Consider the following 16,626-nt stretch of genomic DNA (forward strand, 5'->3'; position numbering starts at 1 on the left):
ATTAGACAGGGATAGAGATAAGACCAGTATATAATCTCTAGACAGTATAATCTTATGGCTGGTGATTGTGACACATAATATGACATGTTTTCTACCATTATGTATGTTATATTAACATAACTTTATTGGATTTTTTATCTATTTCATTTTTGTTGTCTTGAAATTTTTAATTTTATTTTTTATTACCTCTGTATTGTGCGCATGCGTTGAATAGTTCCACTCTTTCTGAGGCGCTGATTTACGCCATAAATTTTATTTTACATATATCTTTTATTATAAAAGATATGCAAAGCGTGTGCATCCTATTTGTACAAAAGTGACCTTAAAATTGCATTAAATTAAGATGGCATTGGTACCATGCAATACATCATAGACATAGGAAAAATAAGGACGGAGTATAAAGTTGTATAATACATTTGTATAAAACTTTCTGACTCTTTGTTACAATTACACTCCGTCCCTTTTCCTTTGCCTATGATATATATATCCTTTGCTACACTAGCGCCATTATAGCCTCTTTTTTTAATGCTATTTTGCGGACACTTTTTAATTCAAACAGTCATATGAATTTGTGTTCCTTACCTCTAAATTCCATAGTTACGCCTAGGAAAAAAGAAAATATCTATTTTTATACGACGGACTGCTAGGTTATTAAATCCTGGTAAAACTTTCTTTTTTGTGAATAGCTGGAAAATCGTTTGTGCACCTAATTTATCGTATATGCATCTAAAAAGCTCCTAATTTTCACCTCACCCAAACTCAATAATTTTATGGACCTCAAAAAGAAGCCACTCCCGAACTTTCAACTATATATTAATCATTTTACAAAAAGGGTGCTGCGCGCGGACTAAAGTATTTTATCTATGAATATAACCATAGACAAACAAATCATTATAAAATATATTCATTTTTTGAGTTGTCAAATTCAAATTAAAGAAGAAAGAACGTTACAAATATTTACTTCAGAGCATCTGAACATTGAGCACAGCTTTTGAAATAAAAATGGATCTTAATAAATCCGAAGAAATAAATAAAAATCTAGTTATTGATGCAGATGAAATAATAAAATTTTTAGAAAAAGTAAAACAAGCTGAAGAAACAAAGTGTATGTAATTCTTCTAAATTTTTTGTTAACTTTCCAATATTGGAAGTTATTGTAATGGGTCCGATTTTCGAAATCGAAATTTTCAACAAATCTTTACGTGCCATGGTTAGGACAAGGCTTTAACACCAATTTTGATCCGAAACGAATTTCATAACATTCGGTAGAGTCATTTCGATTCGGTAGAGTTATTATTTTTTTAACTATTATGTTGGGAAGTTATTCGTGTGGACCTCAAGGGTCGTACCAGACTCGTCTCACGGCTTGTTTATATAGATAATTATATTCTCTTTTAGATGAAAAAAATAAGAAACTTCTTGACATAATTGGAATAAACTTGGAAAACTTTGATGAAAATGTTACAGAAGAATTAAATAAATTATCGAAACTACAATATCAATTAGGATGTAATGAAAGTTCATACAATAGTTTGATATTACATGCTGTTGATCGTAAAGCTGATTATTTAAAACAACAGCGACAAGCAAATAAAATAAATAAAGAAATTAAAAAAATATCAAAAGTTACAGAAGATACTTTAAGACAGACGAAAACATTAAAAAGGTATACTTTTTTTTGATTCCTATTTTCTATTATCAATTCTCATAAGAACTATAAATAGATCTAGTGACTAAAACGTTGACTTGAACGGTAATCTACCAACTTTTGGTCACCAAATAGGTATACTGAATTTAATTTATTTATATCTATTTCAAAAATATTGAATAAAACTAACAATGCTTATCAAATACTTCACATATACTTATCAAAACTTTGAGTAAAATTACGTAAAAAAAAGATTATCTCGTGAATTTTAGAGAAGAAAGTTTAATGATCTGTTAAACCTCATTAGCCCTCAAGTAGATCTGCCCGTACATATGCAAAGAGTATTCAAATAAATTTTTATACAATATAACATAAAAAAAGTAATAACTGCGGGTAAATAAAGGTTCTAAATTTTTCCCTTGGATCTTCATATTTTTTTAATCCAAATGTTGGGCAAAAAGTTATTAAATGAAATTATACATGTTTTATCCAGTCAAATTAGTCCATAAAATATAAGTAAGGTTACAAAATTCCCATAGAGCTATAAATAGGGTCTTCCAGAAAAAAAATGACCTATGATTTTTTTACATAAATTGAAAGTAAACAATAAATAAAGACATTCTGCGAAAGAAACACTTTTTTTTGTTAACTAGATTTTTGTTAAATAACATTTAAAGTTGCGAAATATTCAAATGGACGAAAACGCGCTGTCATTGAACGGCCCCGACGTCACGTCACGATGCATGTTGTGAGGCATTGTTGACATTGCTTTTCGTGTGTGATAACTTACGTATTTGCACCAAGTGAGTTTTTTAAACAACAAAAAGTTTTTTAAATGAAACCAAAAACTTAGAAAAACTGGCAAACGAAATTTTTAAAAACAATAAACCAAAAACAAATGTAACAAACTAAAAATAAAACCAATTTTAGAGGTTATGTTTACATTTATGCACTTTTTTAAATAAAAAAAATTGAGAAAAATGAATTTGTTAAGAAATGCCATTTTTATAATAATAAATAAATAAATACTTACGTCAAATTTTAGAGGTTATGTTTACATTTATGCACTTTTTTAAATAAAAAAAAATTGAGAAAAATGAATTTGTTAAGAAATGCCATTTTTATAATAATAAATAAATAAATAAATACGTCAAAGTGATCTTCACAACAATGCAATCGTGATGTTGCTGAAACATCCAATGGGCATCGAACTTGTTTTACCCATTTAGCTCGTTTATCTCCTTTGGGCACCGAAATAAACAGCTTTTCTGGGTGCTTTTCGATGTGTTTTTGCATTGGGGTACAAAACAATACTTGTACGAACTTTTTCCGCGAAGATTTTGACTATTTTCACCGAGTTCCATGTTAAAGCCGTATGCTCCGAAATGTAAACGTGCATCATGACGTCACAGCAACATGGCGGCACATTCTCGGCTTTTCAAACGGTGTTAAACTTTAAATGTTATTTAACAAAAATCTAGTTAACAAAAAAAAGTGTTTCTTTCGCAGAATGTCTTTATTTATTGTTTACTTTCAATTTATGTAAAAAAATCATAGGTCATTTTTTTTCTGGAAGACCCTATTGGTATGAACGTTCAGAATACTATTATAAATGAATTGTGAAAAGTAAAAAATTCAACTCAATAAAATTTTGTGCACAAGGGGGATTGATGGGGACTTTTCACAATTCATTTATCATAGTATTCTGAACATTCATACCAATTTTTAGCTATTTGGGAATTTTTGTAACAGTCAAAGTGTAATTTAACTGGATAAGTTATTAAAAAAAATAATTGTAAATTACAAATATGCAAGGTTTAAAAGAAACAATTTTATATTTTTAGAGATTATAAAACTTTACAAGATGATCTAGAATTACTAAAAGTGGATCAAACTGAACAAAAAGAATTAGAAGAAAAATTGAAACGCTATAAAGCAGTACTAAAAAAGCTTGAAGTAAGTATAATCAAAATAAACTAAGAAATAAACTGACTTTTTTCGTAATAAATGATAAAAATAATTTAATTTTAGAATGATCTTCATAAATATAACTTACCTGAGCACAATATTCTAAATTATGAGGAGGATATAGAAAATTTAAAAAAATTGCAACGTAGAAAAATTGAATTGAGTGAAAAATTATCGAAATATATGGGCGCATCACCAGATATTGATGTATTATGCAAACAAGTTGAAGAGATTGAATCGCAATATAAAGAATTACAGAAAAAATTTACTAATTTATTCTAAATGATTTACTAATGCTCTAATTTTATAAAATAGCGGTTATGGTTAATGTTTTAACTAATTTAACTAATAGCCGATATGGTTAGTGTTTTAACTAGCTCAAATATCTCCAGCTTGGATTTAATAAGGGTCAATTTTTCATTTGTTTGAACAAAATACAGAGTAAGTCTCGAAAAATTTCATATTTCAACGGAATGACTTATTTAGAGTTTACGTCCGTACGTACCAACTAAAAAAATGATCAGAACTGGAAGGTAGGATATCTGGTACATCTACCATTTCCATATTGCAATTGACTGGGCCAAAAATGTGTGTAAAAATACACTTATAGGTAAAGCGGGTCTTCGATTTTGAAACTTAGATTTTACCATCTAGCAAAATTGTGTATATGTATAACAGAAAAAAATACGGATCTCTATTTACCTATCTCGGGTAGGATTGTAAAAATTGGGTGAAAGCGGTTTACTATTGTTTTTATCACTGACAATATGTACTCTTACTAATTATGTAATATATTTTATACTAGCCGCCACTTCTCGCTTCGATGGAATGTAAACAAGTTACTCCTTATAACATCAGCTACCTACCAAAGATTTGAAATAATACTCTTCCATTCGTTTTCGATAGAAGGATATACCTGTTAATTAAAAAAAAAACGTTTTTTTTGTTAAAATATTGACTTAAAGAAAAAAAAAAAAAAAAAAAAAACAACTGTAACAACGACCAAACGAAAAGATAAATATCGTACTTTTGGAGATTCACATAGAGAGATTTGGAAATTTTAAGAAATGATTTATTGAAATTTGGGGAATAGCCATAAAATGTATCTAGAAATTAATTGTTTATCTCTACGTCTGGTTCACTGATATTATAAACAAACTAAGAAGCGAGTTTAATTTTTATAAATTGAGTTTAATTGTAATTTATTTTTGTAAAATTAATTTTAATGTGAAAATAAATAAATTTTTCAGCTAAATCTATTATTCTGATGAAAACAATATGTATATTTATTGATTTTTTAAATGCTTAAAAATATTATCCGAAGCCCCCGAAATTATTTGGAAGTGGACACCTTAAATAAAAAATTTTAATGACCGAAATTAATCAAATATAAGTGAAGTTTACAAAATTAAAAAAAAAACCCCCGATCCCCTGCCCTCCAGATTTTCTTGAAACGCTAAGAACACTAAACACTAAGAAGCTAAGAACACTATCAAGTTACCTTTCAAAAAGAAATCATTCAAATAACCCATTTGATACCCACGGCGGTACAGACAGACAGACATAGCAGCCAATCTTATAACACCCATCTTTGTGCGTCGGGGGCTAAAAAAGTTGAATGTTCGTTCATCTTTTTGGTTTAAAAATTGGATTTTGTGAAATACAATTTGAGTAAAAATTTTATTTACCAAACATCTATTTCCTAGAATGTCATAAGTAAAATATAAAACACAATTACGGAAAGAATAAATATAAATTAGAAAATTAAAAAAATACCGCCCGAGCAGGGACTTGAACCCTGGACCCTTGGATTAAAAGTCCAATGCTCTACCGACTGAGCTACCCGGGCTTATTATTCATAAAACACATTCACGATGTGTATTTGCCATGTTATACCACTTATATAATTCTATGATAGAACAGAAATAATCAATTTTCAGGTAAGAAACAAAATTTAATATCTCATTTAATTTTTAAACTTCAAAATTATTATGATTATTCTTAAAACGAGTGAATATATGCCAACTTAAAAATCATTAAGGTTGAACTTTTTCGTGATTTTTAAAAATGGAACTTATTACAATTTATTTTCGTAGAAATATTGTAATGTAAATAAATAACTTGTACACTAAAATCAAGTATTCGTAAATAACAAAGAATTATTGTATGTTTATTACGTTTGAAATTGCATCTGATTCAAAAAAGACAAACCAGATGAACGCTTTAAATTAGAAAGTTGTTCTATTATAAATAGGCAAACATTTTTTTGTAAACCGAATATTTTAGATAATAATTGATTGAAAAAAGTAATTGTTCATTCAATTTGAACTAAAATGATCTTTATGCCGGTATATTTCGCAGAAACATTTATACGAAATAACAATTTCGATACGAAAAAACAATTTTGGGTAAAACTTTTCAGTCCGTTTTTGAACAGAAACTGTTACTTTTTTAATCAATAACAACTTTCTAATTTAAAGTGTTAATCCTTCGATTACCAGTTATAGAGTAGAGTGAGCTTGAAAACCTAGGTCAAGTTTAATATCTGCGTAAGATATTGTGCGCCTACACACCCAACATTTTTCAAGCATATGTAAACTTAAAAAATCAACCCTGTATACAAGGTATATGTATTACATGTACAGTTAATTAAAATGAATTTTCCATACAATCCCAGTTTTCTGTACATAATTTTTTAAGGATTTGTCGCCCCAAATTTTTGCCGCTCCGAGCGGTGACCAGGCTCGCCTGCCCACCCCGCCTGGATTGGGCACTGGCTCGTGGGTGTGTAAAGAGTATATTCAAATAAATTTACATACAGTATAACATAAAAAGACATTTTTAATTAACTTTTATAAAAAATACATATAAAATTTCAAATCAGTTTAATTGAACAGCATTGACACAGATTTTAAATCCAATTAATTATACTTAATTAACACTTCCTTAATTAATTAGTACCAACACGATTATTTTCAATTAACGGATTAGTTCTCATAACAATTACATGTCCTTGCACATCGTACAATTCACCATTTGAATCTTCATATAAAATTATTTTATTACAAGTACAGCATAACATTTTACATAAATTCGCACAAAATTTATATAAATAATAAATAAAAGTTAATGTCACAACAATACCACCTAACAATAAACACCCATACACAATTTTTAAGAAATGTGAACCATATTTAGTAAATGCTTCAGCTAAATCAATTAAAAATATAAACAAGAATATTGATTTTAACATCATAATTAATATTGGCTAGAACAATCGTGAATCCTTCTTTTTATCGATTATTTGAATCTGATGAATACATCTTTGTTATCAGTTTATAATAAATAAATTGGAATAAAATAAAATAAAATTAGGTACTTGGGTACTCTTAAATGTATTATATTATATTATACATATATATATTAATAAACAAAGCACTTGATTGTTGATAATTATTCACAATTTACATTATTACTTTAATTAAATGGTCAAGGAGACATTTTGATCATCATATTTTAAAATATTGAAGTATTTACACAGTGATTCAGCCAAACTTACAACTATTAATATTGAATACCGATTACCAAAATCTTTGGTCTAATGATTTTGATATTTGTGACTATAGCCTCTATAGAGGCTCTAAATATTGTGATGTCGAAAATTCAAATATTTTGAGAAAATATTTTACAGCCCGTAGTGTACAGTTTTTTCTTCGATACCCTTTGACTGGCAGTTAAATCGAAGCATAGAAAATAATAATTTTAAGAATGGAAGAGGGAGTGTTTCAATGGTGAGGATTAATTCGATGGGGGAGGAATGTAGGTACATTACAGTAGGTATAATTTTTTCCACCTTCATTCTTTATTTCCATTAAAAATAATTTTCCTTTAACAATCAGTCATATTGTAACCCTCATAGTAAATTTCCACATTAAAATTTCGATCAGCTCCCTCGAAAATCTCCGGGGTGAAAATTTTAGTCTACTTTTGTTTGTTTTCGTTAAAAAAATAGCAACTTTCCTTTAATAATCGACCATATTGAACCCACCATTTTATATTTTGAAAATAATTTTCCACTTGCCATACGAACTGTATTATATTTCGAAAATTTTTTACTGGAAATTTAAAGCCACTTACGTTACCAAAAACAATATTATTTAAATTTCTATTTTTCCTAGATCACGTGCTCGTGCAGGCCGTCACCAAATTAGCAACGAGTAACATACAGTATATATATAAATATAATTAGCTAGGGGAAGGTGTCTTATGATGATTCGCCAAAGAGAAAATCGTTTATATAACTTTTCTAGATATGTATATTTTCGGAATATTTTTGAGTTCTTTATTCAAGAGTTGCAATATTGGCATATCAATTTCTTTTGATTTGTTCAAATTTTTAGAATTGTTCAATATTTCAGAAAAGGGATCGTTTTACCGAGCCTGTAAGAATAGTAGAATAGTGGGTAAAATGACCTCATTGCGTTTTCTATCAAACAGTTACATAAAATATTAATTGTTCTTTTAAATTGCATCAATGTTTCGGCTGAAGTGGAAGCCCGATGTCCCCTTATTTGTGATGGGAATTGGATCTTTGGAATTTAAGCATATTATACGCAAAACGCAATTTGATAGAAAGCCTGCATCTCGAAAATTGAAATTAGGTATAAATTATTCTAAGAAATTTTTCAGTTAATTAAATAATCTAGAAGGGATAAAAAGAAACAAAAATTATGGAAATAAAATCTTATGGAGAATGGGTTTCAGCAAAATTGAATGAAAATTTCATTAATTAAACGGTGCGTGTTAAAACGTGTCAATGTTGAAATTTTTTCATTTGTCGCGCAATAAAGTAAAATTAACGGAATACTTCTATCCATTGTTTATTCCTAAACTTGCTAAAAATCGAAAATATTTAATATTTTTAACGCAATCCGCCTCCCTTCGCGCTATTAAAATTACTGTGGATTTTTTATTTTCTCTTTTTACCTCATTTAATGTTTTTTTCTATGATGCGGGGCCAAGGCTCTAGGAAATGTTTGCATGGTATCTTCATATATATTTGCGTGCATGTACATTTTTTTGCATATATATTTGCGCACATATTGAACTTGACTTAAGGCTTCTATTCCCGACGCTTTCTGTGACATCATCCATTACCCAGTGTGTTAAATAGACAAAACAGTTTCAATTTATTATTTGTAGATTTTTTTGAAGAATAATAAAACACGTACGTTTTCTTAATTAGCTTTCAATGATAAACTATCAGAGGTGCGTGCGGTGGGTACAAATTTAATTTTTTAAAGCTATACTTACCTACTTATTGAAATACTTTTATACCATGTATATATGAAATATACAGTATATTAAGTTTAGTCCCAAGTTTGTAACGCTTAAAAATATTGATACTACTAACAAATTTTTGATAAAGGTGTTCATAGAATCACCTAATTAGTCCATTTTCGGTTGTCTGTCCGTCTGTCTGTCAACACGATAACTCAAAAACGAAAAGAGATACGGGGATACAGGACGGATTTTTTTTATTTACGTTACGTCAAAAAACAAACGATTACGTCATCAACATTGTATTTACATGGTTTTTCAACAATTAACTCAGTCAATTGTTTGTTTTCACTTGTTTTTATTAAACTTATATTTTTCTTAAATTATTACCTAATATAATGAAAATTTCGATTATTTTACAAATGAAAACACTAAATATTTTTTTTTTTTGACAATTTTAAAATTCAAGTGAAGATTTAAAAAAAGGATCAAGATCATTACATAAAACTTCTGTTGTTTTTTTGGCTCTAAAGTATTAAGCAATTGAATACGGAAAAAATTTTAACTCAAAAACTAAGTATTTCGGCGAAAAAATCACAATAGTACTTTTTTATTTAAAATTAGTTTATATAAAAAATTTATAAAAGTCAGTTATTATTAGTTAAAAAAAAGTTTTTCAATATTTTTTATTTCGACAGTTTTACCGACCGCGACATTTAGACGAAGTTTTGTTTTGTAAAATGAGTTTTATGCACGTTTTTTTATTCATAACAATGAATAAAGAACTCGGCGAATTCTTACTAAAAAAATCGTGCTCAAGAAATTGAAATAGGTCCATATTAAAAAAATGTGATAGGTGCATCTAAAATAAAAGAATTATGAGAATTATGCCAAAAAACTTATACTTACAAAGATTTTTTATTTACGACAATATTCCGACATTCTTATTGCGAGAAAAATTTTACAAAAAAAAATCTTTATTGCGAAGTTGCAATACATAAAAAAGCTTGGTAAATCCAACGATATAACTAATGTTGGCCATTGGCGTTAATACCAATATCCATAAATATTTTTATCTCGAGACAATATTTAAAACTCGATTAAAGAAATCATCTTGTACCATGGAAAATATGACTTGTATTAAAATTTAAAAAAAAGCTGTTAAATAATAAAATAATAACTGATTCAGATTGTACATTATATATAAAATGCTTTATTATTATTATAAATTAACATTCAACTTAAATTATCACAAAATTTGTTCAATTTTACTTTTATTGTTTAGTGGGCAGCATTCACAATTGTACCCCAAAATAGAATTGCTTCAGTCATTTCATGTCGAATAAAGAACATAAATGGTCGATTTGCTTCAAAATTTTTAATACCACCCGATAATGAAATTGTACTAGCAGTTATGGCAGCCGCTTCTGTTCCTTTTTCGTTTATGGCCAGTGACATTTGTTGAACAATATCAGTTAACTTAAATCGAGCATCCAATGAAGCACCACTTAGATCAATTGGATCTTTTTGGGTACCAACAGTAATATCCACACGCGAATCTAAACTGATTTCTTTTTCGATATCTTTATATGTATCGATTTTTTCATCCAAAATATCATATTTATTTGTTAACGGTTTCGAAGAATATTTACTAAGTAGTTTTGGCATTTTTTGAAGTTCATTTTTATATTCTTGATATTTTTTTAGCGGATCCAATAAACTAATTGTACTTGATAAATTAATTTTTGGTAAAATAACACGAACACTTCGTAATTGCGTAAGTTTAATTAAATCGATGATGTCTTTGGACCGTAAACTTGTTGTAAAACTTTTTAAGTCGAATTCATATTTCGTACCTTTCTTTGGTAGTATTAAATACATTGACATTTTCTTATTTTTATATGGTAAAACAATCATCGAGCAATTTAATTCTTTACTTTCGACGTAGGATATATCGAATTGCCCTCGAAGATATGTTACTTTCACTGATTCATTTTGAGCTGTATGAAAAATACCTTCAGCAGATAGCTCATCACTAAATGGAGTTTCCCAATCTGCTTTGAAATATATTGCATTCGCTAACACAGCCGAGGAAGTTACAGGTAGTGGAGCTGGTAATATTTGATTAATTTTACCTCGTGTGCTTTTTGTTGCCCAATTGTTTATGAATTTAAACGATCCAAGTGGGTCTGTGCTAAAATTAACTGGTATTATCGATGTATCGTAAATACTTCGAATACTGTCCTCGAATAATTTATTTAAATGTAACTCAGGTTGCAAAAATAACGCACTAGCTGTCTCTAAAATATATGTGTTTTCTAAATCACCATGTTGTTGAAGATCTCGAAGGAGCGTTCCAAGTTGTTGATGAATATTGAGTAAGGGGATGTCTTCCCTTTTTTCACCAATAGCAGTTTTATCAGTAATTGAATTTGCGCCGTCAATTATTAATAATTCAGCTAAATAGTTTCGTAAATCACCACGAGCTCCTAACATTAGTTCACCAACGGTTACTGCCATACTTAATGGGGATACTAAGAAATTTTTCTTGTTAGCTTCGGTTTTTTCCAGTAGCAATTGTAAACGAACTCCAATTCCAAATATAGCTTCAAGAGCTTTTGCATATGGACTATTTGGATTAAACAAATGTTCCTGTACATTAAGAGCAGAATTATTTGATGGATTTACAGAATTCATTTGTTTTTGAAGGCGTCCAAAATCATCTGGACTAATCACTTTTTGTTGATTTGCATTTATAATTATTAAATTGTTTATTAAAAAAACTAAAATAAATATTTTCGAAATCATTTTTAATTGTTCACGTATTTTCAACACAAAATGGCACTATTTTTGTTAACAAAATTATTTTACCGTCGAAATTTAATTCAACATTTTAATAATTTATTATACACTGCACACTTCTGTCTCTTGTCGTTTGTTGTCAAAAGTTGGTCACCTACAAAGAGATTACGCTTGACCTTTCAGTGAAGTTACATTCTGATAAAATAAAAAAATAAGCAAAAATAAGTTTTGTGGAGAGGATATAAAAACACATTTAGTTTGTTGTGTTTGTAAAAATGAATTTACATAACTCGTCACTGGGAAATACGTTTTGAAGTTTCTTAATTTTACAATAAATTGTTTTAAAATAGTGGTTGTACACTCAACAAACTTAATACACAATTTACTTCAAAAAAAAAATTAATATATAGGGTGGTAATATAATAAATTGTATTACAATAGTAAAACAATACTGTTATACTTGACCCGAGAATTGAAATAAAATTCGATTATTTTGAAAAAAAGTTATGCAATTAAGCAGAGTTACAGTGGCGGATTTAAGAGGTGACAAAGGAGCAGTTTCCCACTGGTACCCTGCAATAGAGTACCACAAAGGGTCCCAAATGCATTTACGAAGACTGAAAAAAAGGGGGGGGGGGGTCAAATTTGTATAAAAGGGCGAAGTTCATTAACGAAGGGGGAAAAAGACAAATTTGTAGAAAAGGGCACGCCATAAAGAGAGCGCCAAGTTGATTAACGAAGGCTAAAAAAGCGGACCTATTTATAGATTTGACCCACTGTACCTTTTTCTTTAAATCCGCCACTGGCAGAGGGTAACTGAGAATCAAGTGAGAACTGCGGAAACAAAGTTAATTTCTTTTAAAAATCAAATCGTCACCTATTCGATTTGAGAAATTCCAAGAAATGCTTAATGTTGTTAAGGCTAGGTCGGATCAAACAAATGGTACTAAATTGTATAAATATAATCCCTTTAGGACCCACAGTAAAATTTTTTGTTTATTGTGGGTGTTAAAGGAGATATATTTTAACAAAATGCAAATTTATCTTGATTAATTATTTAACTGATTTATGGTAGCTCCCAACGGGTTTAAAATTATCGATATCTTAGATACCTTAATAAGTTTCATTGCTTAAGGTTTTCATTTGCTTAATTGTCTGTATTTGCAAGATTGGTGAAGCAAGTGAAAGTGCTGGTATCTACAAAATAAATATATGCGTTATTTGATAATTAAATGGAAAAAAGGCCTCAAGTTTAAGGTTGATATTAAAATATGTTTTATGAAATTTTAATCATCTATTTTTGTCAGACTGAAACGTGCTACATCTGAAATACAATACGTAAACAAAGCAATTAAGTAAATCTGAATAAAAAGTTATATTGTTAATTCTGATAACTTCCATTTAGTAATATTAAAATTGACATTGGGTATTCCCAACATACCAAGATGATGAAACAACAATGCAACAAATTTATAGGAAATATAAATTTTTTTATGCCTCAATTCTAATTAAGATTCAGTAGTACACTCAATATCTAAATAAATGTTAGCCTTGAAAATTGTTATTAATAAATGAAATAATTGATATCATGAAGAATATTCATTGCTACAAATAAGGAAAGATTTCCATTCATATTTTTAAAATAAGAAAGTATAGGAAACAACATTTATATGAAAAAAATAGATAGTTCACTTTTAGGATTTCGTTTCACTCGTGTAAACAGTTAAGTTTACGAAAAAATGTTACATACAAAAGTTGTTTATTTTTTATAAGGAACATTTTTTACGTTTAAACTTTTGTTCTATTTCTAAAGGTTTACAAAACCTTACTTTACGCCCTGAGAACGCTATAATTTCAGCTTGATATCTCTTTTTGATATCGGGCAGACAGACGTACAGACGGACAGACAGGCAACCGTAAATGGACTAATTAAGTGATTTGATTAACACTCATATCAAAATTTGGTTCCTAGCATCAATATTTTTAAGCGTTACAAATTTGGGACTAAACTTAGTATATCTACATTGATATATTTCATATACATGGTATAAAAATCAATGGGTAAACATGTCTGCGCATCACTTCATATATGAACGCACTTATTTGTTCAATTCATTTTTTTTATTGTATTTTGTCTTATGTGTGATATTGGTAATCAAAGTTTTTCTGGGCAGGAAAGATTCCAAATTTTCATGGTGGGCATAGGTTACAGATATAAAAATTTTTTAATGCGATTTTACTAATAATATTCAACTTAAGGTTTTTAATTTAATATTGTGTTGTATAGGCTATTGGTTTAAAGATATGTATTGTAAGTTGTCTAGTAAAATAAATATTTGGTATTTAAGTTCAACAATTCAGCTCAATTCATGGCGTATTTTCATAGTAAGATTAATATTTCTAACTGCTTCAAAGTTTGGATTATCCTCAATAAGCTTGTATATATTACAGAGTCCATACAATCCAAAAAATCGGTTTCATGTTGCTTCGCGTGAGCAAACTAATCAAAATAATCTTCCATTCTCATGATTTATAATATCCTTTAGAAAAGAGGCGTGAAACGCTTACCTGACTGTGTATTTTTGGTCCATTTTTTTTATTTGAATGCAAACAGCAGTTTGAAATACAGAACATACTAAGGGAAATGAATCTTTGCGCAATTATTATAATGAATAGTTATTATACTTTGTATATAAGACCCAACTGCTGACTTGAGACATTCAATGACGAAACGAGCCAGAGGCAATTTTTTTTTCTTCAGATACACCGAGTTAATTTTAAACAAGTTAATTTAAAACGACAAATTTATCAATTTGATTGAGTAAATTTTATTAATTTAAGATTTTTTAGGTAGCAATTGTTACCTATATGTACATACTAGCCATCAACCAGTCGCTTCGTTGGACAATTTTGTTGGACATTTTTGGTAGATCAATTTTCCGCTATCTCATACATTGTGAGTAGGATTTAATTTATTCGCGTGGTTTAATCATTGAAAGCAGTTTATCAAAGTATTTGAACCGATGAAAAATGCACAAAAAAGGAAATACCAATTCGAAATTATACATTGAAATCGGTAAAATTAGTTTTTACTTTTTTGTGCATCCTATTTTTTGCAAATTTTATTTTATCCTTTCAGTAAGTTAAGGTTTACCTTTATATCTTCTTGAAAGTTTATCTTGTCAAATAAAATTTTTCCAAATCGGTCTACAATTTTCGGAGAACTCGATGAAAATATATAAGAATCGGTTCATAGATGAAAATTCAGTAGATGAGCATTAAATCAATCATTCCCTATTTTGTTAACCTTAGAGACGAATTTTTTTGCGCAACTACAAAATTTTGAATTTTTTCAAAATAAAAAATTTGTTTATTTTTTTATCAGTTTTAAGCAAAAAAGTACTCTTGTGATTTTTTCACTAGACGCTTAGTTTTCGAAATAAAAATTCTGAAAACTTAAAAATGTAATATTCGATTTTAAGAAAAATGATCCTGAGCTACGAATTTTTTTTTTTTATTTACTGGCTTGCTAGCTTAGAAACCAATACAATTGTGTTTACACGCAGCCTGTTTAAACTTCTTGCTGCCTTGTTGCCTTAAAATATTGGCATCGTGTGTACGGGGCAACTTTTTAAACCATGTATATATGTAATATATATCAAGGTATACTAATTTTAGTCCCAAGTTTGTAACGCTTAAAAATATTGATGCTTCGGAAAAAAATTTTCTATAGGTGGTCATAAAATCACCTAATAAGTCCATTTTCCATTTCTGTCTGTCCGTCTGTCCGTCTAACAACACGATAACTCAAAAACAAAAAGAGATATCAAGCTGAAATTTTGACAGCGTTCTAAGGACGTAAAAAGTGAGGCCAAGTTCGTAAATGAGCAACATCCGTAGGATACATTTTGTAAACTGTTAGAGATAGAACTAAAATTTAAATGTAAAAAATGTTTCTTATAAAAAAATAAACAACGTTTGTTTGAAACATATTTTCAAACCGTATAGTATGTATTATATGGGAAAATCAGTTATGTATGTATGACATGTATGTATGTGTAATGTGACAGAGTAATCAACACTGTCTGGTATTTCAACAACTAACTCAGTCAATTGTTTGTTTTCACTTGTTGTTTTTTTTTTTTTTTTAAATAACTATTTTGCAATTAAATCTTTCATAAATACAATTAAATAAATTAAAAATAACAATAAATAAAAATATAATTAAATTTAAATAAAAATCAAAGTAAATTATAAAGGTTTATGTTTATTTATTTTTTTTCCAACAGGAAGATGATGTTGTGTTTGATGCTATTGTTTATATAATATAAACCGATTTATGTTTTAAAAATAGATTTCCATATTGCTATATCTATATTGAAAAGATGTTTGGTTTGGTTTATTATTATATGGCAGAAATGAATAAATATGTATAATATGGCAATGGCAACCCCCAGACAGCATACGTCTATACAGTTATTATGTATGTTATGTATATTTATTTATGTTTGTATATATTTCATTATAAACAATACAGGATTTATATTTAATAATATATTTTTACAAGAAAAACATCAAACAATACAGAACATTTAAAAACTATTCAAACATTCCAAAAATTTACGAATCTACTACAAATGTACAAATTAGCAATCGGAGCTTATTGGCTTATTATATACAGTGGATCCAGAATCATGATTTCTCAATGATCAAAACTCTCAAAAACAAAAGGTCTTTTGTTTTTTTGTTTTGTTGAAATTTGAATAAAAATTTAACAATCTGGAAAAAAAGTCAAACTTCCATGAAAAACGAATTTAATTCATGGGCCAACTACTTCTTGCAGCTTGAAGCTGAAGCTGCTAGTAACGGGTATGGTGGTTGGATAATCAGAAAACTGTAAACCTTATTGTGGCCTGGAGAGGGACAGC

General features: G+C 28.5%; 2 protein-coding genes and 1 non-coding gene across 4 annotated transcripts; 1 reads left to right on the forward strand and 2 right to left on the reverse strand.

Annotated features, from left to right (window-relative positions):
- The first annotated feature begins 966 nt into the window (after positions 1 to 966).
- Positions 967 to 4,257, forward strand: LOC123306069 (reticulocyte-binding protein 2 homolog a-like). Of its 2 annotated transcripts, XM_044887943.1 has the most exons (5): positions 967 to 1,105; positions 1,399 to 1,666; positions 3,493 to 3,604; positions 3,680 to 3,939; positions 3,975 to 4,257. In XM_044887943.1, the coding sequence occupies exons 1-4, from the start codon at positions 1,003 to 1,005 to the stop codon at positions 3,896 to 3,898; spliced, it is 702 nt and encodes a 233-aa protein (XP_044743878.1). In that variant the 5' UTR covers positions 967 to 1,002; the 3' UTR covers positions 3,899 to 3,939; positions 3,975 to 4,257. The 2 variants fall into 2 exon arrangements, with proteins under 2 accessions (XP_044743878.1, XP_044743877.1); XM_044887942.1 differs by having other exon boundaries at positions 3,680 to 4,257.
- Positions 4,258 to 5,392: 1,135 nt separating this feature from the next.
- Trnak-uuu lies at positions 5,393 to 5,465 on the reverse strand. Its single transcript has one exon. It is a non-coding gene; the product is annotated as a tRNA-Lys (tRNA).
- A 4,667-nt stretch (positions 5,466 to 10,132) lies between these two features.
- Positions 10,133 to 12,002, reverse strand: LOC123306059 (serpin B6-like). Its single transcript, XM_044887928.1, has one exon. The coding sequence runs from the start codon at positions 11,702 to 11,704 to the stop codon at positions 10,178 to 10,180; it is 1,527 nt and encodes a 508-aa protein (XP_044743863.1). The 5' UTR covers positions 11,705 to 12,002; the 3' UTR covers positions 10,133 to 10,177.
- Between the last annotated feature and the right edge of the window lie 4,624 nt (positions 12,003 to 16,626).

This window comes from Chrysoperla carnea, chromosome 1 (assembly GCF_905475395.1).
Source record: "Chrysoperla carnea chromosome 1, inChrCarn1.1, whole genome shotgun sequence".
Lineage (NCBI taxonomy): Eukaryota > Metazoa > Arthropoda > Insecta > Neuroptera > Chrysopidae > Chrysoperla > Chrysoperla carnea.

Coding starts and splice junctions, on each gene's coding strand:
- LOC123306069 (XM_044887942.1), top strand. CDS start 1,003: ATGGATCTTAATAAATCCGAAGAAATAAATAAAAATCTAGTTATTGAT. Junction 1,667..3,492: donor CAGACGAAAACATTAAAAAG/GTATACTTTTTT, acceptor TTATATTTTTAG/AGATTATAAAACTTTACAAG. Junction 3,605..3,679: donor CAGTACTAAAAAAGCTTGAA/GTAAGTATAATC, acceptor ATTTAATTTTAG/AATGATCTTCATAAATATAA.
- LOC123306059 (XM_044887928.1), bottom strand. CDS start 11,704: ATGATTTCGAAAATATTTATTTTAGTTTTTTTAATAAACAATTTAATA.